The sequence below is a fragment of the Pongo pygmaeus genome, chromosome 2, assembly GCF_028885625.2.
Source record: "Pongo pygmaeus isolate AG05252 chromosome 2, NHGRI_mPonPyg2-v2.0_pri, whole genome shotgun sequence".
NCBI classification, from domain to species: domain Eukaryota; kingdom Metazoa; phylum Chordata; class Mammalia; order Primates; family Hominidae; genus Pongo; species Pongo pygmaeus.
In genome coordinates, this window is record NC_085930.1 from 151404405 (window position 1) to 151430546 (window position 26142).

At 36.5% G+C, this 26142-nt stretch overlaps 1 protein-coding gene across 7 annotated transcripts in view; it reads left to right on the forward strand.

The window, feature by feature from the left end:
• The first annotated feature begins 1478 nt into the window (after positions 1-1478).
• Positions 1479-26142, forward strand: part of TRPC1 (transient receptor potential cation channel subfamily C member 1) — an 80832-nt gene continuing 56168 nt past the window's right edge. For 2 of the 7 annotated variants that reach the window (XM_063662275.1, XM_054481248.2), the window contains exons 1-4: positions 1875-2182; positions 13806-13960; positions 21091-21192; positions 25869-26071. In XM_063662275.1, the coding sequence (XP_063518345.1) occupies positions 2011-2182; positions 13806-13960; positions 21091-21192; positions 25869-26071 (632 nt within the window). In that variant the 5' untranslated portion in view covers positions 1875-2010. Of the gene's footprint in view, positions 2183-13805; positions 13961-21090; positions 21193-25868; positions 26072-26142 lie in introns of all 7 variants that reach the window. The other 5 variants (XM_054481247.1, XM_054481249.1, XM_054481246.1 and 2 more) reach the window with 4 other exon arrangements.

Below are 26142 nucleotides of genomic sequence, written 5' to 3' on the forward strand. Positions count from 1 at the left end.
CACATGCCTGTAATACCAGCTAGTCGGAAGGCTGAGGCAGGAGAATCACTTGAACCTGGGAGGCGGAAGTTGCGGTGAGCCAAGATCACGCCATTGCACTCCAGCCTGGGCAACAAGAGCGAAACTCTGTCTCAAGAAAAAACAAAAAAACATGAATAGACAATTCTCAAAAGAATATATACAAATGGCCAACAAACATATGAAAAAATGCTCAACATCACTAATGATCAGGGAATTCCAAGTCAAAACTGCAATGCCGTACCACCCTGCTCCCGCAAGAATGGCCATAATAAAAAAAATCAAAAAATAATTGCTGTTGGTGTGGATGCGGTGAAAAGGGAACACTTCTACATTACTGGTGGGACTGTAAACTAGTACAACCACTATGGAAAACAGTGTGGAGATTCCTTAAAGAACTAAAAGTAGAACTACCATTTGATCCAGTAATCCCACTACTGGGTATCCACCCAGAGGAAAAGAAGTCATTACACGAAAAAGATACTTGCCCACGCATGTTTACAGTAGCACAATTCGCAATTGCAAAAATGTGGAACCAACCCAAATGCCCATCAATCAATGAGTGGATAAAGAAACTGTGATATATATATATATATGTGATATATATATATATGTGATATATATATAATGATGGAATACTACTCAGCCATAAAAAGGAATGAATAAATGGCATTCGCAGCAACCTGGATGTGATTGGAGACTATTATTCTTATTCTAAATGAAGTAACTCAGGAATGGAAAACCAAACATCGTATGTTCTCACTCACAAGTGGGAGCTAAGCTTTGAGGATGCGAAGGCATAGGAATGACACAATGGACTTTCGGGACTCAGGGGGAAAGGCTGGGAAGGGGGAGAAGGATAAAAGACTACAAAATTAGGTTCAGTTTATACTGCTCGGTGATGGGTACATCAAAATCTCACAAATCATCACTAAAGAACTTACTCATGTAACCAAACACCACCTGTTCCTCAAAAACCTATGGAAATAATATGGAAATAAAAATTTATATATTTGTATAAATTATTTAAACATAATTATATATATATATCTCCTTTATAAATGAGAGTTCATTTCCAGCCTAAAATGAGTACAACATACAAACCCACGAGTCTGGCGGTGTGGCGGGGCTCTCCATTGTGCTTTAAGCATAGGGCACCAGAATATGAAATAGCTGGACAATTCCACAAAGGGTTTCGACTAAACATTAAGTCGTCAGAGACTCAATTAACATACTGCTCCATATTTGCTTAATTACCTTAAACCAGTATCCTGGGTGTGGAAAGGGACGATTGAGCGAAGTCTTCCTCAGACTGCGGTTCACCTCCGCAGAGCGAAGGAAGCTGCAGCGGGCTCCAGGAGCCCAGTGCGTCCCCACCGCAGGCCCCACCCATCCACGCCCCCTTGCCGCAGGCCCCGCCCACCCAAGCCCTCCCTTGCCGCAGGCTCCTCCCTAGTGTCGTCGCTACAGAGGAGCAGAGGATGACGTGAGGACAGAGTCGCGAACATCTCCTCGGAGCGCAGCTGGGCCAGCGGTTCCCACAGCCCTGGAGCCCAACGTGCGCAGAAGCGCCTCTTGGAGCTCCTCTCCCACAGATCTCTCGTCTTCTTCCTGGGCTAGGCCGCCCCAGGCGCGGCCCCTGCGACTCCTGGCACGGCCCCGTGCGCGGCTGCCGCCCTGGCGCGCGCCACACTGTCGTCCCCGGACGGGCGCGGACCGGCTCGGCCGGGGCGCCGGCGGCTGGGGAGGGGTCGCTGGCCCCGGGGCCGCGCATGCGCCGCCACCAACTTGGGGCTGTCAGTGGAGGGCGAGTGCTGGTTCGCAGGGGAGGCGACGCCCTTCGGGGCCAACGGGCCTCGAGCCGAGGCAGCAGTGGGAACGACTCATCCTTTTTCCAGCCCTGGGGCGTGGCTGGGGTCGGGGTCCGGGTCGGGGTCGGGGCCGGTGGGGGCCCCGCCCCCGTCTCCTGGCCTGCCACCTTCATGGGCCGCGATGATGGCGGCCCTGTACCCGAGCACGGACCTCTCGGGCGCCTCCTCCTCCTCCCTGCCTTCCTCTCCATCCTCTTCGTCGCCGAACGAGGTGATGGCGCTGAAGGATGTGCGGGAGGTGAAGGAGGAGAATACGCTGAATGAGAAGCTTTTCTTGCTGGCGTGCGACAAGGGTGAGAGTTAGGCCCCTTTCTCCTCTGGACGCCCCTGTCCTCCAGACCTTTAGTCCTCTCCCCCGCCTCAACTTATATCGGGGCATTCCCTCTGTCTCAGGCGCCGAGTGTCTTCCCGCCTCGCCTGCTGCCTCAGGCTGTCTTCTCTTCACCGCCTCTACCCTGTGAGTGTGGAGCTGGCGGGCGAGTGGAGCTGGGGCTGCGCCCTCGGAGCGCGGCACCGTAGGGGGTGGCTCTGGCCTTGGGGTCCGGGGTTTAGGTAGCGCCTTGGGAGCCCCGACCCCAGCGTTTTAGCGTCGCCCTTGCTACTGACCGCATGAATGACCTGGTCTTCTCTCTGGCTCGCAGTTCATTCCTTCCGGGAGTCGAGAGGCACTCCAGTCGGAAAATTCCGTCACCTTACCTTAGGATGCCTCGCATGGAGGGTTCTCATCACCTGGTTTTTGTTTTTCTTAAAAACAAAACCAGACCCTCTTATTATTTAGCTTCACCTGACCAGTGCTTTAGCCAGTGACTGTTGACTGGCATTAATATCGGAATATCGGAATGGAGATACATGAAGTAAGGACGGGACGGAAGAAATTCTGCCTTAGTTGCCAAAACTTTCTCTGGATTTACGGAACGCCTTTGATTGTTAGTGCTTTTTATTGGAGAGAAATATTTATTGCTCCCAGATCTTTCTTTGGGAGATAAATATAGTGAAAAATAATTGCAGGAATTACAAGGCAAAAATATGTGGAATATATTTAGCGCGTTTTCCTTTTTTTAGTCTAGAAGTTAATCATTTTTATGGCCATATTAAGGCCATGTCACGCAATCATCCTTTGTAATGATGCATATAACAAAAGGGATAGGAAATTGATTGCCCTAAGACTGCTTTTGTTTCCTACATGGAAACACTAAAATTTTTCTTTTTCCAAATTTATATGGCTGTACACTTAGGAAAACTCTGTTAGAAACATGCAAACTTCTGGAACAAACCCAAAGGGCAGTTTACACTATGAAAAGACTAACTACAGAGGATTTTTTTTTGTTTGTATGTGTGAATGTGTAATTAATAAATGACAGCCTTCCTAACCTCTCCTACTGCTTTTGAAATAGGATTTTATTTACATGATTTTTTGAAAACAATTGACATATAAACAAACTCCACCTATGTCTGTGGTTGAGCCACTTTTATGTTCTTATGTAATAGTATTAAATAATATTATGAAAGCAATATTAATAATATTGTTAAAGTACACCATGGACACAACTTTGAGCAGTCTTTGAGATGTAAAGAAACAGAATATATATCTACAACGTCACAAAAATAGGGTCTGCGGATTATGTAAAATTATTTAGTATTGCTGGAGTGGGCTGCCTGAGTTCTCTTCCCTCAAAAGTTCTGAGAGAGGAAGGGGAAAAGATTGTGTTGTACTAAAATGAGTAAGTGCTGGCTCCATGTATTCCAGCTCACTGTGCAATGGTTATTTTAAAGCAAACAAAGTATGTCAAGAAAGGAAATTTGGTATTCCTGTCAAACTGAGGACAGAGAAATATCAATGGAATATGGCTGAAGAAGTATTTGTGCATTGTGTATATTTAGGATTATTGCATGACATATCTCAAACAAAAGAGAGTTTTAATTTATGATAGTTGTATAGCCTATGTAGTAGTACCAGGTGAAATACCTTGATATTCTTTGTCAGTTTTTTATTTTATAACATAATTGAGATGAGAGACTTGGCTTTGGGGGGATAGGGTGGAAACTAAATATGCATCTTTTCCCCATATATAAGTTAGAAATTTTTAAAACAAGTGAGCTAAAATAGGAATTTTCTGTTTCAGGTATGTCTAAACAATTTCTTGAGTTAGATTTGGAAAAATAGCATAATTCTTACATGAACTTATGGGGTACATTTACATTTAAAAAGTAACTTTGAGTTATAGGAATATTCTTTTGATTACATGTTTGTATTCGCTAATATTGTTAAACTTTTAAAAATGTTACCTAAACCAATCTAAAAGTGAACAATTTCCTGAAGTAGCTATGGCTTCCACCATTACATTAGAGCCTTCCTCAGACCAAATGTTAAACATTCACTAAAGCAGCTATTGGGGTCGAGTGTTCATGCTTTTCAATAGAGGATTTCATTTAAACCCCACAACCCCATGAGGCAGATCTGTTGTTGTCCTCAATTTGTAGATGAGGAAAATGAGGCTTAGCAAAATTTTAAAATTACTTTGCCCAAGGTTACATTGGTTAGAAAATAGTAGAACTGGCATTTATCTTGAGCCTGCACTCTTAACCACTACGTTATATAGATCTGGTTGTAGGTGAATGAGTGAACATCATTTGTGTCAGAAAAGACACATCCATATTTGGACTTAGTAGCTGAAATTATATTTTCTTTGTATGGATGCTTTATAAACCTTGATTTGTGTGTATTACATTTGTTCAATGAAGGGTAAAAAGCAAGCATGGTACTTCAGTAGCACCAGAGTAAATCAACTCTAGAGTATCTATGGTGTTCTAGAGTGTCTCATTCTTTTCATGTAGCATTCTTGTTCTACATATGCAAAATGTTCATAACATATTCTTCTTAGGAAAAATTGAGGAATTCCTAAAGCAAAAATTGTGGAGATGAGATGGATATGTGTGTTAGTGGATGGGTGGCCCTTTGAAAGATGTGTACAGATTAAAGAGTACACAAAAAATGTAGGAAAGAGAAAAGGAAAAGATTTATAGTTTGTGATAGCTGGCTTTTATGTAAATAAGTTCAGTAGATTTAGGCAACTGCTGATCTAGGTAGTGGCCACTTAGTAATGGCTGTTGGTGATCTTCATAGTGGGTGAGGATCATCTCAGAGGTAACATTGAATCCTTTCTTTGTAAAGGAAAACCTTAATTGAAAGTTACTGTGCCAGCAATATATAAAGTGAAGTCTAAGCCCCCCAGATAAAATTCTCAGAAAGTACACTCATGTTCTTTCTAGAGATAGAAAGCTATAATTCAGAGGTAAAACTTAATTGAAACAGGAGCTGACTATAAATATGTTGTTTTATGAAAAATTAAGTAGAGATTCTTACAGCCATGGCTTTGTCCTCTCTCATTGAGAATTAGTGTCATAATGAGCCTCTTTTATTTGTAGGCACCTATGGTGTCCCTCAGGTCTGTTAACAGGAGAAAGGGTAGATAAGTTTATTTAGAAAACACCTAAAATAAGTGTAGTTCATGTTAATTTTCCTCAAAAAAAAAACCTGTTGAGTAGATGGTAGCTTTTAGTATATATTTGTAAATATAAACCTGCATAAACTGTTTGATTTGCGATGATCATTAATCAGTTCATGTGCAGGAAAGAAAGTATGAAATGATTCAGTCCCTGCCAACTCTCCATGGAGAGTATTTTCAGGAAATCTAATGTGCAGTAAATGAGTCAGAAGCCCCTTCTTGAAATTTCAGCATGGGGTTAGGGGGAGGGATGGAGAGGGCAGGTTTTCACCTTTATCACTGGGCTCAGCCTAGTCTCAGTGTCCTGTGTCACCTTTGTGGTAAGATTTGCTATGTTGTAAGGAAAAATGTTTTGATGACTGTATTTCTTTTTTTCTTTTCTTTTTTTTTTTTTTTTTGTGAGATGGAGTTTCTCTTGTTGCACAGGCTGGAGTGCAGTGCAACCTCCGCCTCGCGGATTCCAGCGATTCTCCTGCCTCAGCCTCCTGAGTAGCTGGGATTACAGGTGCCCACCACCACGCCCGGCTAATTTTTTTGTATTTTTAGTAGAGACGGGGTTTCACCATGTTGGCCAGGCTGGTCTCAAACTCCCGACCTCGAGTGATCCACCCGCCGCGGCTTCCCAAAGTGCTGGGATTATAGGCGTGGGCCACCGTGCCTGGCCTGATGACTGACTTTCTCCATAAGCTTTGTGTACCTTTGGGCTAAGGATGCTTTAAAAATGTGCAACTCCAGAGAGAAGCCAGAGTCAGAAGAAAAAAGTGCAACATTTCTGAGAGAAGTAATATTAAGCTGCTGTTTTTTAAACACGTTATTTATATAATAATGGGCCTTTAAATTTTTTTTACTTATTTGAGAAGAGATTTTGAAGTCTGGTATTAGAGAGGATGGTGGTGGGAAGAAACAAAAAATGCAGAGTACTGAGTATTGGTGTGAAGTGTTATGTTGACAATGGGGCACCTAATGTAAGGAGGTATGTGCTGTGAGGAAAAAACTTTGCAGAAATGAGAGGTAAAGAGGGTATTGTAGGCAGCATTCTATAAACATTTCACAAATCATCATAGACATGGCATTTATGTACTTTATATAGGAAAGCTTTTCAAATAACCGAAGTTTTATAATGTAATAGTTGAAAAACATTGCCATGGGGAACGGTTCAGGGATACTTTAGCAACAGCAACAAGACTCAAATTGCGAAAATCTTAGTGGATAATTTATCTCTAACAGACTAGTAATTCAGCAGCTAGCTGCCTGGTAGTTCTATGATACTGGTAATTCTTTATAGTGATCACGCAGCTTTGCTGCTCTTTTTCTGTAAGTCACAATCAAACTATACTTATCAAGCTGTTAATTGTGTTAAGGCACTGCGAAAGTGCTTTATCAAGAAAGTACTGAGTACATCCCTATCCTTTAGGAGAATATTCTTTAATGGAGACGCTCTCTTGTGCTCTAGTGAGAAGTAAGGAAACAAAAGTATGTTTGTATGAAATATATCTGTCTGAAGGGAAGAAGCAAGTGCTCAATTTAACTTAAATGGCCTATATGTAGTTTGGAGGATGGGATATTACTTGTACAGAGTCAGTCTTTTATCTGGGCAGTTAAAAAAAAATGTAACCCAAGCCAGACTCCTAGCTATACCTTGTATACAGACTTGGAGGAAGCATGTGAAAAGATTAAATTTTATTATATAGGTATTATTGTAACCTAATAATTCTTCTTCTACCTTGCTGCCAGTGCTCTAAATATCTTCTTCATTGCTAACTCTTCTAAATTTAATGATACTGAGAAATTTAAGATGTAAGATCAGTAGTTGAATAGGTAATGAGGATTTCAAAAGTTATCACTAAGATGTGATTAAGTAATGACTTTTAGGAGCCTAGATGAATGATAAGGACTAAAAGAATTCCAGCACTGTATCAATATAGTCATGAGACTCAGATTTCTTTGGATGCCAAAGCTTTGTTATGTATAAAGTGGGGGTGACTGGCACTGTTATTAATAGCTTCTGTTAATTTTTAAAAGTATGTTTTTCTAGATTAACATATTGGCCAGTAATATATTTTTCTAGTTTTATAAATATGTATAATTCAAATGTATATGAGATTAAATTTAAGCAACACAATAAATCCTTTCTGAGACTGTGTTGCAACAACCTGATATAAACTAAAAGTTTTAAACAACTCACAGCAGCATTGTGAATGGGATCTCATGTCATTTATCAGACTCTAACTACAAAATAAACATTGCTTTTGACTATTCTTCTAATAGAGTTAAGAATATGCTGTTTATAATCTTTATCAACTGATTTACTATGAAAAAATCAGCATTACCTTCTGTGCTATAGTATAATTTCCAGCAGCAGTGTGAATCTTTGCTCTTTTGCCAAATGATATTCATTATTATTAATAGTCCTCATTAAGATTCATAAGCAACTAAGAAATTATGGTAATAATTGTCTTTTTACAAAAATATTCAAAGTGTTATAAACAGTTTAGCCTACCATGTTTTTTAGTATCTTTAATTTTGAAGGTTTCATTTACAATAATATGGTTATAAATACATTGGGGTCTGTAATACAAGTTTTGCACATTTGATAAAGCTACATTTTAAATCATTTTCACTGTAAAAAGTCTGCATGGGTTTTTTTTTTTTTTCCTTTTTAAAATTTGGTTCAAGCTAATTTGAAGTTTGGTTGATGTCAGTTAACATTTTTATCAGTATTGTCATTTATATTTCCAGATCCAGCAACTGAACTTGATCATGTCTTTGTATTTTTTCACATCATCATTCTTTTTCCTCTTAATAAAACTTTCTGTTTTAAGCATCATTTGTAATATTTCAGTTAGAATGTTGCAATTGCCACACTCAGGTTTGTTACAGAAACTTGGTTTGAAAAGCTTTACAAATTTTTTGACATTAAATTCTCTCACACTTCACAACTAACTTCAAATTTGGTTAATATAAAATTAAACTGAACAACATTAATACTCTCTTTGCCATAAAATCAAACGAGATGCTAATGAGGAAGAGGTGGAATCACCTGTTCTTAATCAGTATTGTAACATTTCTCCATTGTATTTCTCAAGGGTTTATTACAGTTGACCAGAGTAAATTTGTTGCTAAGGATCTATGGGATCACTCTGGTATTTTGTATACTAGTTCATTTTTTTTAAATTGCTGGTTAGGACTCACTAAATTGATTTCATGACTGTTAATGGGTTGCAACCTGCAGTTTGGAAAACATTGGTTTGGAATGATCATTGGCTGAGCCGTAGAGAGGCACAAGATGAATTCAGAATGGTAACAAGGTCTAACTAAGTCCTATAGGGCTTTGTAGGCCACAGTAAAAATTTGGCCTTTATTTTAAGTGTGATAGAAATATCACGAAGGTTGTAAGCTTGATATGTTTTGAAATTTTTTTTTTTTTTTTTTTTTTTGAGACCGAGTCTCGCTCTGTCGCCCAGGCTGGAGTGCAGTGGCGTGATCTCTGCTCACTGCAAGCTCCGCCTCCTGGGTTCACACCATTCTCCTGCCTCAGCCTTCCAAGTAGCTGGGACTACAGGTGCACCCCACCATGCCCGGCTAATTTTTTGTATTTTTTGTAGAGATGGGGTTTCACCATGTTAGCCAAGATGGTCTCCATCTCCTGACCTCATGATCCGCCTGCCTCGGCCTCCCAAAGTACTGGGATTACAGGCATGAGCCACTGCGCCCGGCCTCTGTTTTGAATTTTTAACCGATAACTCTAGCTGTGGAGTGCAGAGTGGATTGAAGGGGTGAGGCTAGAGCAGGAGTGAGCAAACTATGGGCCACAGACCATATCTGCCTGTTTTGTGAGGTCTTGGAGCTAAAACTGGTTTTTAACATTTTATATTTCAAATGGTTAAAAATAATTTCGTAACACATGAAAAGTCTATAAAATTCAAATTTCAGTGTCCATAAACAAAATTTTCTTAGAACACATCCACTATCATTTGTTTACATATGGTCTATGGCTGCTTTTGTGTTGAAAGGGCAGAGTTGAGTAGCTGTGACTGAGAGTGCATGGCCCACAAAGCTTAAAATATTTACTATCTAACCCTTTTTCAGAAAACTTTGTTGACCCCTGTGCTACAGTATAAAGTATTAATAAGTAATATAAGTTGCAATAGGGAAAAGAGTAAACAAGGAAGGGGGTGAGTGTGGGCTCAGTGGAGTCAGGGAAGTGAAAAATTACAAAATATGGGGCTTGAGGAGTTGGTCCATGTGAATCCCACCTGAGTTTGCTAATGGCACTTAAGGAGTTAGGCTCCTACCCTCCCTGGAGGCTGGGAGATAGGGGCCCTGTCTTCAGGTGTTGGCTGGAACAAAAGTAAATTTTTATGTCAGCTTTGAGTTTTCTTGGGCAGGCATTTTAAGAGGGGCTAGGGTCATCCTAGGGATCCGGCCTTCAGCTGTTAGAAACACTTAGTGTTTTGTTCAAGTTTATATGGGCCAAGGTGGAGGCCTTGTGGAGAAGGGCTCAGAAAAGCCTGACTAGACTTTGGTTAAGGAGAGAATCTTGGTCAGCAGCTGTGTTAGTTAAGAGGCTATTGCAGAGTGCAGGAGGAAGATCATGGGGGTTTGGACTGCGGGTAGCAGTATACATGGAGACAAGTAGATTATGGGAGATATTTTAGAGAGGGGGCTAAGAACACGTGCTGTTGAATTGGTATATTCCCTGTGGAATTGATTGAAAATGGTTTCTTTTTCCTTCACTGAAAAAGACTACCATCTAGCCAAAAAAGTAAACAGATTATGTATGTTGCACTTCCTTCTATGTGTTATATTTTAAAAGACAAAAGATGTAACTCTTGAAAGCAACTTCAGTATAAAATGAATGGCATTTATATTTTTGTCTGTCATACACAGGCATTTTGAATTGTAATCCTTGTTCTATAACTAGCTTCTTGCTATTTTAAGTTTTCTAACCTCTTTTTACATATATACTCATCCTAAAAATTAAGACTGTTCTGGTCTTTTTTTTTTTTTTTTGACATAGTACATTGTTTTAAATGAATTGCAGATATAAACTTCTCTGAAATGCTTAGCAACCACTCTAGGTTTCCTATAGGTTCTGTGACTATAACGTGATTTTTCATTTGCATGACTGTGTTAGCTGTAGCAGGGTGGAACTTTTTATTTTTAGGGATGAAAATTATTTATTTATTTGGTTTTGATTTTTAGGGATTTTCTTTCTTTCTTGCATAGCTCCTTGACTACAATAGAAATAATCTTTAAAACCTTAGGACTGGGCACGGTGGCTTATGTCTGTAATCTCAGTACTTTGGGAGGCCAAGGCGGGCAGATCACTTGAGGTCAGGAGTTCGAGACTAGGCTAGCCAACATGGTGAAACCCTATCTCTACTAAAAATACAAAAATTAGCCGGGCATGGTGGCAGGCGCCTGTAATCCCAGCTACTCAGGAGGCTGAGGCAGGAGAATCGCTTGAACCCAGGACGCAGAGGTTGCAGTGAGCCAAATGGTGCCATTGTATTCCAGCCTGGGTGACAGAGCGAGACTCTGTCTTAAAAACAAAACAAAAACTTTAAAGCTGGAATATGTGATATTTGTAATGTACTTTCCTTTTTAACAGCAATCTAAACTTTTAAACATGTAGCAATTATTTTTGTCTGTTTGCTATACCTGAAATTTATAAAATGTCATAAGGATTTATTTATGTAGCTCTTCCTACTTTTCTGTCTCTAGCAATATGGTTGATTAGATAATCTGAAAACCTTTCGTCTTCAAATCACCTAGAAATTATAGCCAAAATATAATGAACATCCAGTTAAATGAACAGCTGAGCTTTCAAGAAAGTAGGGAAAACCACCAAGATACAAAAGTGAAGAAAAAACTGAAAAACAGGAGTTTGTGAGCTGACACTATGGCTGCTCCATGGGTGGGGATAAGAGTTACTGTTCTGGGCATTGCAGAGATTTGAGTCTTAATGCCCATATGAGAACAGGTTACAAGGCCTGGAGACTGTACAAAGTGAGGAGTTGGATTCAACATTTAAGCATAAAACCAGGATCCTTAAAGGACTGTACCTTCAGCAAAGAGGTAGATGAGGAGAAAAACCAATCTACCAGCACATGGAGACTTCGAAGAAGCTTGTTTGTGTTATTGTGGGCTCTGAATAAGGGTAAAAATAAGACTCCTTTAAGAATACATAACCATGGTCCTGCCTCTTGTTGTCTTGGGGTTCAAATTAATACTCCTTTCAGATAATTAAACTGTCATACAGAGACTATAAAATAATTATGTTTAAAATGATGAGAAAGTTAAAATAAGGAAATGAAAACATAAGAAAATAAGAGAGTTGGAAAGAAATCCGGTAAAACTTATGCAAATAAAAAATACAGTCATTAAATTTTTAAGAAATCAGTGAATGGGTTAAAGGAGGAATGTGAATGGAAGCTAAAGGAGAAATAAGTGAGTGGAAGAAATATGGAAGAAATTACCCAGAATGCAGGAAAGAGAGAGGAAAAAAAGAAAAACAGGAAATCTTGAGAGACACAGATGTTGAAATGGGAAGGTCTAACTTAATGTCTAATAGAAGTTGACAAGAGAAAAAGTAATACGGAGATGAAGCAATATTTGAAGAGATAATGGCTGAAAATACTGAAGAATTAATGAAGGGTAGAAGTCCTTAGATTTAGAAAGCCTACACCAGATGTGGTGGCTCATGCCTATAATCCTAGCACTTTTGGAGGCCGAGGTGAGAGGATTGCTTAAGGCCAGGAATTTGAGACAAGCCTGGGCAACATAGCGAGACCTCATCTCTATAAAAAATAAAAATTAAAAAAAAAATTTGAAAGCCTAATGAGTCCTAAGCAGAATAAATAAAAAATTACTCCTTACCTGGACACATCACAATAACAAAGTATACCAGAATTTTTATGTGTAGCATTCTACTACTAAGATGTTGAAATAGAGCCACCTGAAATAAGATTTTAAATGTCACTTTCCAGTAATAGTGATAAATTTTCACTGGTCTATCTTTGGTCACTATTGGTTCAACTTGTGACTTAGAGTATCACTTTGTGAAGTGTCTGTCTGATAAGGTTTTCCCAGGGAGCATTTGTGTCTAACTATTAACTACTAGTACTATGGGGAAAATATTTCTTTTTGTGACTAGTTTTCTTCTTGAGGGACCTAAGGAAATACGTTGTCAAGAAAACTATCACCCAGCTTCCTTCAAAAGAAGTTGTATGTGTGAGGCAGGGAGTTTAAGGCCATAGATTAAAAATAGTAGCAAATTTACTTGAAATTTTAACAAATAAAATGTTACCTGTCTTTCTTACTCAGTTATTTAGCCCAGTTTCAGTATTTTCTTTTTCTGTATCATGAAATCATTTCTTTTTCTATTTTCTATGCTGATTGTTCTTTCCCTGTTTATGTATAGACTTCTAATGAGCAACTGTATTTGCACATCACTTAAAATGGCTTATTTATCTATCGTTTAACAAGTCAAATGAAACAAAACAAGCAAAACCCCCCTTGGCTTTTTTTCTCTATTTAATTAGCATTTCTCTTTTGATTTATTCCCCATATTCCTGTACCATCTGGTCAGCAGACAAATACGGTGGGGCCTTGCTGAAAATAATTACTGCTGTAATTGTTGTCATTTCCTCACATGAGACAACTGTTTTGTTGTGGGCTACAGTCACACAGAAGGCAGTTTGCCTGCTCCTAACAGGTCAGGCACTAATCCTAGTCCTGCCTTAAGAGTTTTGTGAACTGAATGTTCCCTGGCCATTTAATCTCATCAGCTTCATTAAATGAGATGGGGTGTGTGTGTGTGTTGGGAGGGTGGGAAGTAGGGAAGAGGATTTTCAGACATCTTTCCCTTTACTATACATATCCTTGAATATATATGTATTTATACTGCTTTTCCAAAGTATGTTTTCTCCTGTGAAACCTCTTTATAATATCCTCTACTTATTACTAGATCTCATTTTTAACACTATGTTGTGTAAGTAAATATCTATGTATATTTGAGGTATAAAACTTAATTCTTTAAGCTTTTTCCATCTAATTTTTCTAGCGTCCAGTCTGTGCCTTTGGGCATCCTTTATTAAATTGCTTTAAATATCTTCCAAAAGTTTCTCCTCTTATGATCATTCAGTTATTTTTAAACTAATAATTTTTATTTTATTCTGTACATTTAAAAATTTTCTACTTTTTATGTCTGCTGCTGATGTACGTATTATTTTATTAAGGTATAAATTTTCATCAAGGAAATGTTCACATTCTTTGTGTAGATTTTCATATACAAAAATGAGTTTAGGCTTTTAGTCTTTTAATTCAGCAAGCTAAGTTTTTCTTTACAGTCATCCTTACTTGATATGTCATGGATATTAAATTATGTTTGTATATTGTTATTTAGGTGACTATTATATGGTTAAAAAGATTTTGGAGGAAAACAGTTCAGGTGACTTGAACATAAATTGCGTAGATGTGCTTGGGAGAAATGCTGTTACCATAACTATTGAAAACGAAAACTTGGATATACTGCAGCTTCTTTTGGACTACGGTTGTCAGGTACAAGGCTAGATAATTTAATCCAGTTAACTAACTTCTAAGTGCTGTTAGATATGCCATGCTTTCTTCCCTTCTTGTTTCCTTTCTTCTTTTTCCTCCTTTTCTTCCTTTCTTTTTCTTTCTTATCTCTCTTACTCTCCTTCTGTCTTTCATCTTTTATTTGGTTTTGAGGCACTAAAAGTTTTAAAAACAAACCAAAAAAAACTTTTTGAAAAGTATAATATTTTGAATTGATTTATCTTTTTCCTCCCAAATGTCATTTTCCCCACATGACTTATTAAAGATGACTTTGTTTTCATTACCTATGTTAACACTATTTATATTATATATATCTAAATCTATATAATAGATTTATATATATAGATTTAGATATATATAATATAAACACTATTTATATTATATATATCTAAAATATAATATAAAAATTTAGATATATATAATATATATAATATATAATATAAATTTAGATATATATAATATAAACACTATTTATATTATATATATCTAAAATATTGCAAATACTCTGGAAGTGTCAGAGGAATAGTTTTTTTTCTGGCCCGTATTAGTTACAGACACATCAACAAAATGTTCCTGCCTCAAAACAGTTTTCAGTTTGACTTTGGTTTTCTCCTACGTTTTATTAAATTTTATTTTTTTGTTTGAAACTTAATGTTTTTTTTATCTAAAGATGAATGATTTTTATCTATCTATAAAAGGTAGACCTTCCTACTTCATATCAGTTTGGGTAGAAAAACAGGCATGTGTGTAAGTCTTGAATGAATTCAGTCTAGAGATTCTGAAGGAAATTTGATAATATTTTCCTTTCCTTTTTGGTTTGCTTATGATGGGACTTGGCACATTAATTCTACCTCTTTTTTTTTTTTTTCTTAATGAGGCACATTTTTTTTGAGTGACATCAGGAGACATTCGCAGCAGATTTTCTGAATATAAGTAGGGTAATTCTATGTACATTGCTATTTTATATATATATATGTATGTATGTATGTATAAAACAACATGTGGTACTGTCTCCATATATATGTTTGGAGTAAAAAAAAAGAATTGCTTACCCAGCAACTTCAGCTATCCAGACCACAATTGAGAAGCAGAAAGTAAGTAAAAAATACCTCTGAGCACCCAGTGGTTTGCTGCCATGAAGTTTACAAATTAAATTTATGAACTTTAGTTATAGGAGTCCTCCATCAGGGTCTATTTTTTCTCATTTTAATTTCCATTTTAACATAATTAATTTCTAATCCATAGAGAATCTGAGGGACAATGGAAGGGGCATGAGAGCTGCAGTGGAATAAAATGAGGAGTGGTACCTCCGACACTATTTAACAGAGGTCAACAGCATTACACATGTGATATTCTCTGAGGGAGCTGTATGTTAGGGTGATAATTAAGGCTTATAACAATGGCGCAGAGTCAGTAAGGAAGAGTTAAATTATATTCAGTACCTATTGTTTTAGAAGAAAGACTGTATATATGTGTGTTTGTGTATGTGCGTTTGTGTGTCTATAAGACACAAAAGCAGAAGACTTCCATCAAAATAGTTTAAATTTTAAAATTAAACACTTAAAGGCATAAGCTTCAGTTACCTAGAAAATAAGGGTAGAAAAAAATTCATACACTGATTCTGGGTAAAAGAATTACTATGGTATTATAATTTTGTCTTTTTTACACATGGTTATATACATGTAATAGTTTTGCAGTATACATGGTGCTTTCATATACTTGATCACATTTGTACATCACAGTCAACCTATATAGATGTTACATTTTATAGATTAGAAAACTGAGGCTCATAGACTTTAATGAATTTCCCAAAGTTCTAAAATTAGTAAGGACAAGACTAAGATTTGAATATAATCTTCTGATTGCAAATCTCATGCACTTTCTAGTTCACTGTGTTCTGTCCAGGTTACCTGTGTCTTATTTTATCAATCCACAAATGTCCAGGGCCTTTGGTTGGGTGTGATTGTGGAAATGAATAAGTAAAACATGGGTTCTGCGTGATAGGATCTTTAAGACAAATTCGACAATTAAAGTGTGTATGAATTACAAGTAAATTAAGTAATACAAAGGTGTATTTGGTAAGTGTTGAGTGGTAATAATACTTGACCATTTTATATTGCTTTGCATTTATAAGAGCTTTCATGTATCTTGTGCTATATCTGTGGTTCTCAACCAAATGATTTTGTCACCATAAGGGGACATTTGGCAATGTCTGAAGATACTTTGGTTTCACAAGTGGAGGGCAGGTTACTACTGTTATCTAGTGGGTAGAGGCTCCTACAATACCCAAGACAGTCCCCACAAAAAATTATTTGGCCCAAAATTTCAGTAGTGCTGCTATTGAGAAACCCTATTTTATGTTTAAACTTTTGTGGTTTGATATACATTATTTAGAAATATAGGATAGGTTGGGGCTATCAAGAAAGATTTCATTGGAAAAGTATCAGTTGACTCAGCCTTGAAATATTAATAATTGCTAACATTTATATAATACTACTCTCTGCCAGGAACCTTAAATATGTTCACTTACTTAATCCTCACAACATAGGGATTTGAATTTAATCTTCAAATTAAATTCAGGGATGAGTTAGATATTATTTTATTATTATTATTTTTTGAGATGGAGTTTTGCTCTTGTTGCCCAGGCTGGAGTGCAATGGCGTGATCTCGGCTCACTGCAACCTCTGCCTCCTGGGTTCAAGTGATTCTCCTGCTCAGCCTCCCAAGTAGCTGGGATTATTATAGGCATGCACCATCACGCCTGGCTAATTTTGTATTTTTAGTAGAGATAGGGTTTCTCCATGTTGGTCAGGCTGGTCTCGAACTCCTGACCTCAGGTGATCACCTGCCTTGGCTTCCCAAAGTGCTGAGATTACAGGTGCGAGCCACTGCACCTGGCCTAGATATTATTATTGTCCCCATTTTATAGAAGAGGAAACTGAGGTAAAAAAGGTTAAGTAACTTGCCCAAAGTCACTCTGTAAATGGCAGACCTGGAATTTGAACTTAGGTTCTGGCTCCAGAATCCATGGTCTTACCTATTATGCTAATCTACTCTCAAACATGTAAAGACAGGTAGGGAACAGGAGATGTGGAGAAGGATGTAAACAGAGTCATGTGCAATGTATATTTTTGAGACAGTGAATTGATTTAGCATTTTTGAACAAAACAGTTGGTTTGGGGAGTAGTAGGAATTAGGAAAAATAATTAAAACAAAATGGATACAAAGGGCCTTGAATGCCAGAATAAGGAATTTGGGTTTTATATAATAGGGGATACCATTACATGATTTTCGAGAAAGGATGTGATGTGTCCAGTGGTATTTTAGAAAGATGAATCTAGTGGCTGAATTTAGTATAGATTGGGAAATGGAAAGTGGGAGAGGCTATAGCCTATGTGAACAGTTTTTGTAGTAATCTACATATGAAGAGGTTAAGGCTTGAACTGGAACAGTGCTGTAAGAAAAACAGTGGCTATGAGAAGAGGGGGAAAAAGGCAGATATGGGTCCATGGCCTATATGGTTCCATGGTCTATTAGGAACTGGGCTGCACAGCAGGAGGTAAGCAGCAGGTGAGTGACCATTACTGCCTGAACTCTGCCTCCTGTCAGGTCAGCGATGGTATTAGATCCTCATAGGAGTACGAACCCTATTGTGAACTGCACATGCAAGGGATCTAGGATGCATGCTCCTTATGAGAATCTAACCAATGCCTGATGATCTGAGGTGGAACAGTTTCATCCGAAACCATCTCCCTACCTGCTCTATGAAACCAGTCCCTGGTGCCAAAAAGGTTGGAGACCGCTGTGAGGAATTGACAAATCTTAGTGAATATTTTGATTTGGAGTGGGAAATTGAAAAGGAGTCCAGGATGATTTGGAAATCTTAAACGTGGGTGACTAGGAGAAGGAAAAAAGGAAAACATTAAGTTCAGAAGCTTAGTAAAGCTTGGGGCAAGGGAATGTGAATTCTGGTTTTATCCTTGTTGATTTGGCAGCTATCAGGCAGTCCTCATCAGACAAACACAGATGAACATTATATTTCTAGGGAGAGATCAGGCTAAAGAGATACAGTAAGCAGTCATGGCCATGGGAATGCCCATCACCATTGTGAGAGTAGGTGAAATCATGGAGAAGAGCAAAGGGCTGGTGCAGATTCATTCTTAAGGAAACATCTACATTTAATAAAGAGCATTACATGGAAAGAGTTTCATTAAAGACCAAATGAATTGTTGAAGATATCAGAGGCAGTTAGGATAATACAACATTGTGAAAGCCAAAAGAATAGTTTTTAACATATTGGCTTAGAAATTAAGAAAAATTAGAAGGTAGAAAAAGTAATTGGATTTGGAAACTGGCATCAGTAGAATTGGAGAAATGATACACTTTGATTTGCAAAGTTTGACACAGTGAAAGGAAGAAGAAAACTTGAGTGGTAAAAGAAAGATGGAATTAAGTCAAGTTAGCAAAGAGCTAGTAAGCAAGTTAGCAAAGAGTGAGGAAGGATTTAAAGTTCTGGGAGGTGGGAGATGAGACTGGTATTTCTGCAAATGAAGGACCAGGGTTCTAAAGATTGGAGAGCATCAAATAGAATACTATGGTGGAAAATGTAGCTTTGGAAAGGAAATAAGTAACTTTTTTACTCTGAGCTTAAAGGAAAGAGTATGGGAATTGTTGAGAAGACAAATTCTAAGGTAGGAAGGAAGATAATGATCTCATAAATATGTAATAAGTATGTGTATTGAAGAGCTTTTAATAAAGAATCGTCAAATATCTGAGAAATTGGAAAGCAAAACTAGTGAGGATTTTTTGTATAACTATGTATTTTTAAAATAATTTAAAACATTTATTTCCCTCATAACTGCCATTGATTTATCAAATAACATACCATTTGTGCAGAATAAGTAAATGGTAACTCCTTATTTACAAGACATTTTAATGTAAATGAATATTTTTATAGCTGAAGCTTATCCTTTTAAGCATTGAAAGATTTAATGTAAATCTTTATTCCTTACTAAGTAATGTATCTGAATATAATTTAACTTTACCATCCCTAGTTGGAATAATTGAGAATGTAATTATTTTACTTTGCTTCATATGGTCTGAAACTATTAACATGTTTGTCCTTACATTAAGTGGCTTTAGACTGCTGTGCATTGATAGTGATTTTGCTGTACTGGTATTTAATCTTTTCAGTAGTCAACTTTTAGTAATTCTTTCTTCCTTTCCCTCTACGCTGTTGGTTTTAATCTAGCTATTCTTTTATTCAGTAAAGATCTGAAGGATACTTGGGAAAGCCAGATATTCATCATTTATGGACAATTCTAAATCAGAATGCTTGGGTCTGTTTCTTTTGGGAAATAATACCCATGGAGTTTCTTTGTGACAGCTCAATATGTTGCTGTTTTTAAATCCATGGCTATTTTTCAGATTGTTGAAGTTGCCTGGTGTTTGACTATGAAAGTAATGACATTACTGTAGTTAGCTTTATTGGTTAAAATTAACAATCATAGGCCGGGCGCAATGGCTCACGCCTGTAATCCCAGCACTTTGAGAGGCCGAGGTGGGCGGATCTCTTGAAGTTGGGAGTTAGAGACCAGCCCAGCCAACAGGGTGAAACCCTGTCTCTACTAAAAATACAAAAATTAGCCGGGTATGGTGGCATGTACCTGTAGTCCCAGCTACTCGGGAGGCTGAGGCAGGAGAATCTCTTGAACCTGGGAGGCGGAGGTTGCAGTGAGCCAAGATTGTGCCACTGCACTCCAGCCTGGGCAACAGAGCAAGACTCCGTCTCAAAAAAAAAAAAAAAATTAAAAATCATAAATGAAATATTTAGTAGTAATGGATATAGCATTCTTTTTGTTCATTTCCTTCAACTGACTAAATATGCTAAAATCTGAAGAGAAATGTTTGCAAAGCAGAATAATAATGCTAGGACTTTAAAGCATAGGCCACAGCTCAATGAACCCTGAAAGTTTTAAGGGATAGTACAATGGCTTAAATTTCCCATCTGGGTGGGAAGTTTTTCTGTGGGAAAACATAGGTGATTCCTAAGGGTTGAGTGAGGACTCCAACCCTTTTTTTTGAGGTGCATAGTCCTATTTTTAGATATTCAATTAAAGTCTGCCACTTTTAGTTCTATTTTTTACGTCCAGATAAAGTGGATATAAACTTTACTCTTTTCAGCTACAAAGAATATTAAAGATTGATACAGTTTTGTTCCCAAGAGCAAGAACATTGATTTAAATAGTTATTAAAGATTATAGCAGTTAAAATGTACAGATTGAAAATAATCAGGGCATTTTCTTAGATTAAATCATTATTTATCCCCATGTTTTCCTTCTTCCTTTATATTTTTCCCTAAAAATCCAAAAACCTGATGTTACAGTTGCCAGTAGGACTATAGGCTTTGTTACAAAGTTGAAAAGTCCCCATTTCCTCAGAGTCTCCTTACTTTTTCCTCTTTCGGATCTTCACAGTGAGCTATAGATTGGGAGTACAATGATAAAGTCACTTCTCCCTCCAGTCTCCATGAACTTTGGTAGCCTAACTATTTGTGGCTTATACTTGATAAAATTGCTCATAAATGTCAAATTTGTAGCATTTTAGTCAGCCATGTGTTTTAAAAATGAAAACAGAAGGCTCTCACCTTTAGATATTCTCCCCATATTCCTGTTTGCATTGATGATAATCATTTTCATTAGACTGAAAACAATCCTTTACCTGTAGTAATAGTTCTTGACAGTTTCTTTTATAGATTTGGATTGTTAAGATTCTTTTGGTCCACAGTTCAAGAGTAAAGATCTTGAAAAAAAATTTTCAACCTTAAATGCTGCATGGATCAGCACTGTTACGCTAATAATCTCTTCAATGAAACATTCATTATTTTACCAACTCATGCATTGAAACCAGGACAGAAACATGTGTATTGTGGTACACAGAAGTACTCCTAAGGCAAGCAAATGTACTATTTGTACAGTCAAAATTTTTGAAAAGTATTACTGTATATAATACAGTTTAAAATTTTTAAAAAGTTTTATTTATGAATTAGTAAAAAGAAGTAGTTTACCTTTTTATCTTCCATTTTCATTTTTAACTTTTTTTTTTTTTTGAAGTCTGCAGATGCACTTTTGGTGGCAATCGACTCTGAAGTAGTGGGAGCTGTTGATATACTACTTAATCATCGACCAAAACGATCATCAAGACCAACTATAGTAGTTAGTACTCTTAAATATTTATTAATTTGGATTTTTAAACCAAAATAGATCTCTTGCCCCATTGCCATTTTTTCCTTCCCTCAAATTTATTTTGTTTTTTCAAAAAATAGATCTTTTTTCTCACTCTGTAAAATATTACTTTAAAGTAAGTAGACACTTGCAGGAATAATTAGTATTTCTTTCAGGAAAACTTTTTAAATTTAGTTGATATTTCCATAATTTTGTCACTGTGGACCAGTATTTACCGTTTGAAATATTCTGCAGGTAATGTTGAAAATATAGATTAGTTTGCAGATAGATAAGAATTAAACGTAAACAATGAAACCAACAAACTGGAAGAAAATGTAGGTGAATGTTTAACTGATCGTGAGTGGAAAGACTTTATGTGCATAAAAGCAATGGACAGAAATCACAGTGGCACAGTTTTTGCTGTTAGAAAAGTTAAATTTTTGGAATCCAAACATCAGACAAAATTTAGAAACCAGATGAATAACTGGCAAAAGATATTTGCAGCATATATCATAAATAATATTGGACAAATTGGTGAAAAACATATTAGAAAAGGACATAGAAATAGCAGAAAATACAAAATGTTAAATCTTAATCAAATACAGTAAGATACTAATTTTAAACTTACCAAATTTACTTATTGAAGTTGAAAATTTAAAAAAAATCATTGATAGCAAGGGAGTATTACCGTCTTATATGCTACTAGTGAGGCAGGTATTTTGGGAAGTGTTTTGGCAGGATCTGTCATAAGAAAGATGTTCATATGCTTTAACTTAGTGCTTTCTCCTCTGGGAACTTATCAAGGAAATGGTCAGAAATGTGGACAAAAATGTTGGTTGTGATCTTATTTGTAGTAATTTTTAAAAGCCCATGTGACATAATCTAAACATTCCAAAATAGAAGATAGGAAATATAAATGATTACATATATGTACAGTGGAATATTATGCAATCATTAAAACAGTGCTTTTAAAAGAATAGTTAGGAACATGGAAAAATATAACATAGTAAGTGGAATACTTACTATGGTTAAAATACTTACCAAGGTTAAAAATACACATAGAAAAGGGACTGTGTGGAAATGCAACAAAATGTTACCTAACAATCATCATCTCTCATTGACTAACCAAATTATGGATTTTTTTGTACTCTTTTTCTTTATTGCTTTTGTAATTAGGAGGATAGTCACTACTAAATAAATGCTAATTTTATTGTTTTTTATCAAATTTTAAACATGATAACATTCATTATTGGTGATGATACAGTGAAACAGGCAGTTTAAATAACTGCTGGGAATATAGGCTGGCTATAAGCAGAAGAAAAATATTGTTTTAAGAAAGAATTATAAATTGGTTGTTGACTCTCTGCCATGTTTGAGAACTGTGAGAGGCTCTGCTAAATTGCATACTTTATTATATAGTAACTGAAAAATCTTACTCATTCAGACTATTACAAAAGTGTGACTTTCTCCAGAGGATAGTACCATCTAGTTAAAGTGGTGGTAAGAAATCAACAGGAATACAAAGGGCTAAGAATATAGTCCCTATCCAAAGGATATAGTCCCTATCCAAAGGATCAGAAATATCTAAAATACCATTCAATTTTCTGCCACTTACCTTGCAGTTATTATTATATTTTGGTACACCTGTCCCATCTTCTAGCCTTTTAGTCCATTTCCTTTCCTGGGGGGAAGGGTGGGGTGTAGTGTGCTTGAGTACTGGAACCATTGACTGGTTTTATTTATCACCATTATCACTAACGATTAAATCTTAGTGTTGGCAGCCCTCACCTACTTAGTAAAATAACCTTTGGGAGGCCAAGGCGGGTGGAACGTCTGAGGTTGGGAGTTCAAGACTAGCCTGACCAATATGGAGAAACCCCATCTCTACTAAAAATAGAAAAATTAGCCGGGCGTGGTGCCGTGCACCTGTCATCCCAGTTACTTGGGAGGCTGAGGCAGGAGAATTGCTTGAGCCTTGGAGGTGGAGATTTCAGTGAGCTGAGATCGAGCCACTGCACTCCAGCCTGGGCGACAGAGCAAAACTCTTCTATAAAAAAAAAAAAAAAAAAAAAAAGGAAAGAACACTTTCTACTCTGTCTCTAACAAATAAAGATTATTCAGCCTTTATTTAAATACACTCAATGACAGCAAGATCATACCTTCTTTTATTTATTTATTTTTTTTGAGACTTAGTTTCGCTCTTGTTTTGTTGTCCAGGCTGTAGTGCAATGGCGTGATCTCAGGTCACTGCAACCTCTGCTTCCCGGGTTCAAGTGATTCTCCTGCTTCAGCCTCCCGAGTAGCTGGGATTACAGGCACGTCCCACCATGCCCAGCTAATTTTGTATTTTTAATAGAGACGGGGTTTCACCATGTTGGCCAGTCTGGTCTGGAACTCTTGACCTCAGGTGATCTACCCTTCTTGGCCTCCCAAAGTGCTGGGATTACAGGCCCAGCCAAGATCATATCTTGATAGCCCTTTTACTTCTAGAGAGGCAATATTAAATATTTTTATATATTTTAAATAACTGAGAGAATATAAACTGGCTATAAGCAGAAGAAAAATAGTTTCTTTTAGCATTTCAGTAATGGTAATATTCTTTTAGCATTTCAATGAATTCATTCTGTATTCTGGCTTGCCAGATTGTCTTTTTGGCAATTGACTTTCAAATTTAGGTTTTTTATTTAATAGTATACAGATTATATTATGAACAATGGAATTATGAACTTTAATCTTATGCATATCTAGTGATGTTTTTCATACAGTTAAGTATGTTTCATAGGAAACATGAGGACCACTTTTCTCTTAAGGGATTAAATATATTTTTTTCTTCTTTATAACCAGTAATGCAATGATAGATGGAAAAGGGCTAGTTTTAGGTTTCTCTGTAATTTTAAATAAAGTCATTAATTTGAAGTCCTCAGTAAATAAATAAGAAGTATATAAACAAATTAGTCATAAAAGAGGAGGAAAATCAGATAAGTATATCAGAAAATATTAAAACTTACCAGTGATCAAAGGAAATTATATTACAATTTCATGATAGTATTTTTCACTATAAATTGGGAGTGATCATGCCTAAGACTGGTGAGTAAAACTTTAGTGTGAAATGGGTACCTTCTTATATTATTGGTAATATAAACTATTAAAAGGACTTTAACAATATGTTTCAAGAGCTTCAAAACTGTTCATGGCCAGGAGGCGGAGCTTGCAGTGAGCCGAGATAGTGCCACTGCACTCCAGCCTGGGCAAAAGAGCGAGACTCCACCAAAAAAACAAAAAACTGTTCATGACCTTTAGACCCATAATTCTGCTGCTGGGCTTTTATATTAATGAGATAATCCTAAATTTGGAAAACACTCTTTTCATAAAGATGTTTATGGTAAATTAGCAAAATAAAATACTTGAACACAGAACTTCCTTAAATTGCATATAAAATTCTGTGCATGAATTATTTTTTTCTGAAGATTCTGGGCTATGTAAAGATCCTGCTTTATGGATTATTAAAAGGGTCCCTGCTCTTGGAGATATTAATGACCACTGTTTAATCACTGGTCCTTAGAATACCTACTGTTTATGCCAAAGATGTCCTTAAAAGGGGGGTGTAGTAGAAAAAGGATTAAAATGAAATACTGTACTGGAAAATGCTCTTTGGGTAGTAGGAATATGGGTATTTTTAAAATTCTTTCTGATTTGCTACATTTTCAGATATTTTATAATAAGTATATACACTACTTTTATAATATTGCAAAAAAAAGTAAGAAGTATTGGAAAGAAAATACGATAGTTATAAAATAGTCAACCTTTTTATTTAAGCCTGGTTCTTTAATTACTAATGGTATTTTCCTCATTTCATGCTCTTACCACGCCCGTGGACTCCTGCAGTGGAAGGAGCTCCAGCTCTAGAGTAATACAAACCTGGATTCTGATCAGCACCCAGCCACCTTGTTTGTGACTCAGGCACATTAACTTCTCTGAGCCTCAGTTTCTTCGTGGGGATTATAATGCTTGGTTTTGCAGGCTACTATGGCAATTAAATGAGATGATAAATGTAAAGTGCCTAACAGTTCCAGAACTCATTAAATACTAGCATTATTGTTAATTTTTTGGCGTTTATAGTAGGAAGTAGTATATGTAATGATTGAAAATGTGTAGAAAATTATACAAAATGAAGAGTGCTTCCTATTACCCTTTTCAAGTAGCTGCATTGCTGTCAATGTGATAAGGTTTGCCATAGAGGTGAAATTCTTACAGTTTTTCTCACATGTTAATATTCTCCCTATTTTTTAGCATTTTTGTTTTTCTAATATATTTTTCTAGCATTCTTCTTTATTTTTGTCAAGGATGATTCTATAATCTTGTGAAAATTAAACACTTTTCCCTAAGATATTTCTCTAGATATTCTCACTTCTTTGTTGGAAAAAACAGACCTCTAGTTAAATGAATGTTACCTATTGAAGATTTTGTCTGTTATGATTACATTGTATTTATTAATTAAAGTTTTGAGGTTTCAAAGAAAAATTTAGTCCAAGCAAAATGTTTAACATATTCCTTAAATAATTCTTAAGTTCTTTGTGCCTTCCTATTTTTTCATTTCATTCTTCAGATAAATATATTTTTTGAAGTCACAAATAATAACTTTGGACATTTATATAAATATTTTTCAGAAACTAATGGAACGAATTCAGAATCCTGAGTATTCAACGACTATGGATGTTGCACCTGTCATTTTAGCTGCTCATCGTAACAACTATGAAATTCTTACAATGCTCTTAAAACAGGATGTATCCCTACCCAAGCCCCATGCAGTTGGCTGTGAATGCACATTGTGTTCTGCAAAAAACAAAAAGGATAGCCTCCGACATTCCAGGTTAGAACATTAAACTTTTGATAAATAGATGTGTGATATAGTATATATCAACAATGTTGGTTTTTAAAATT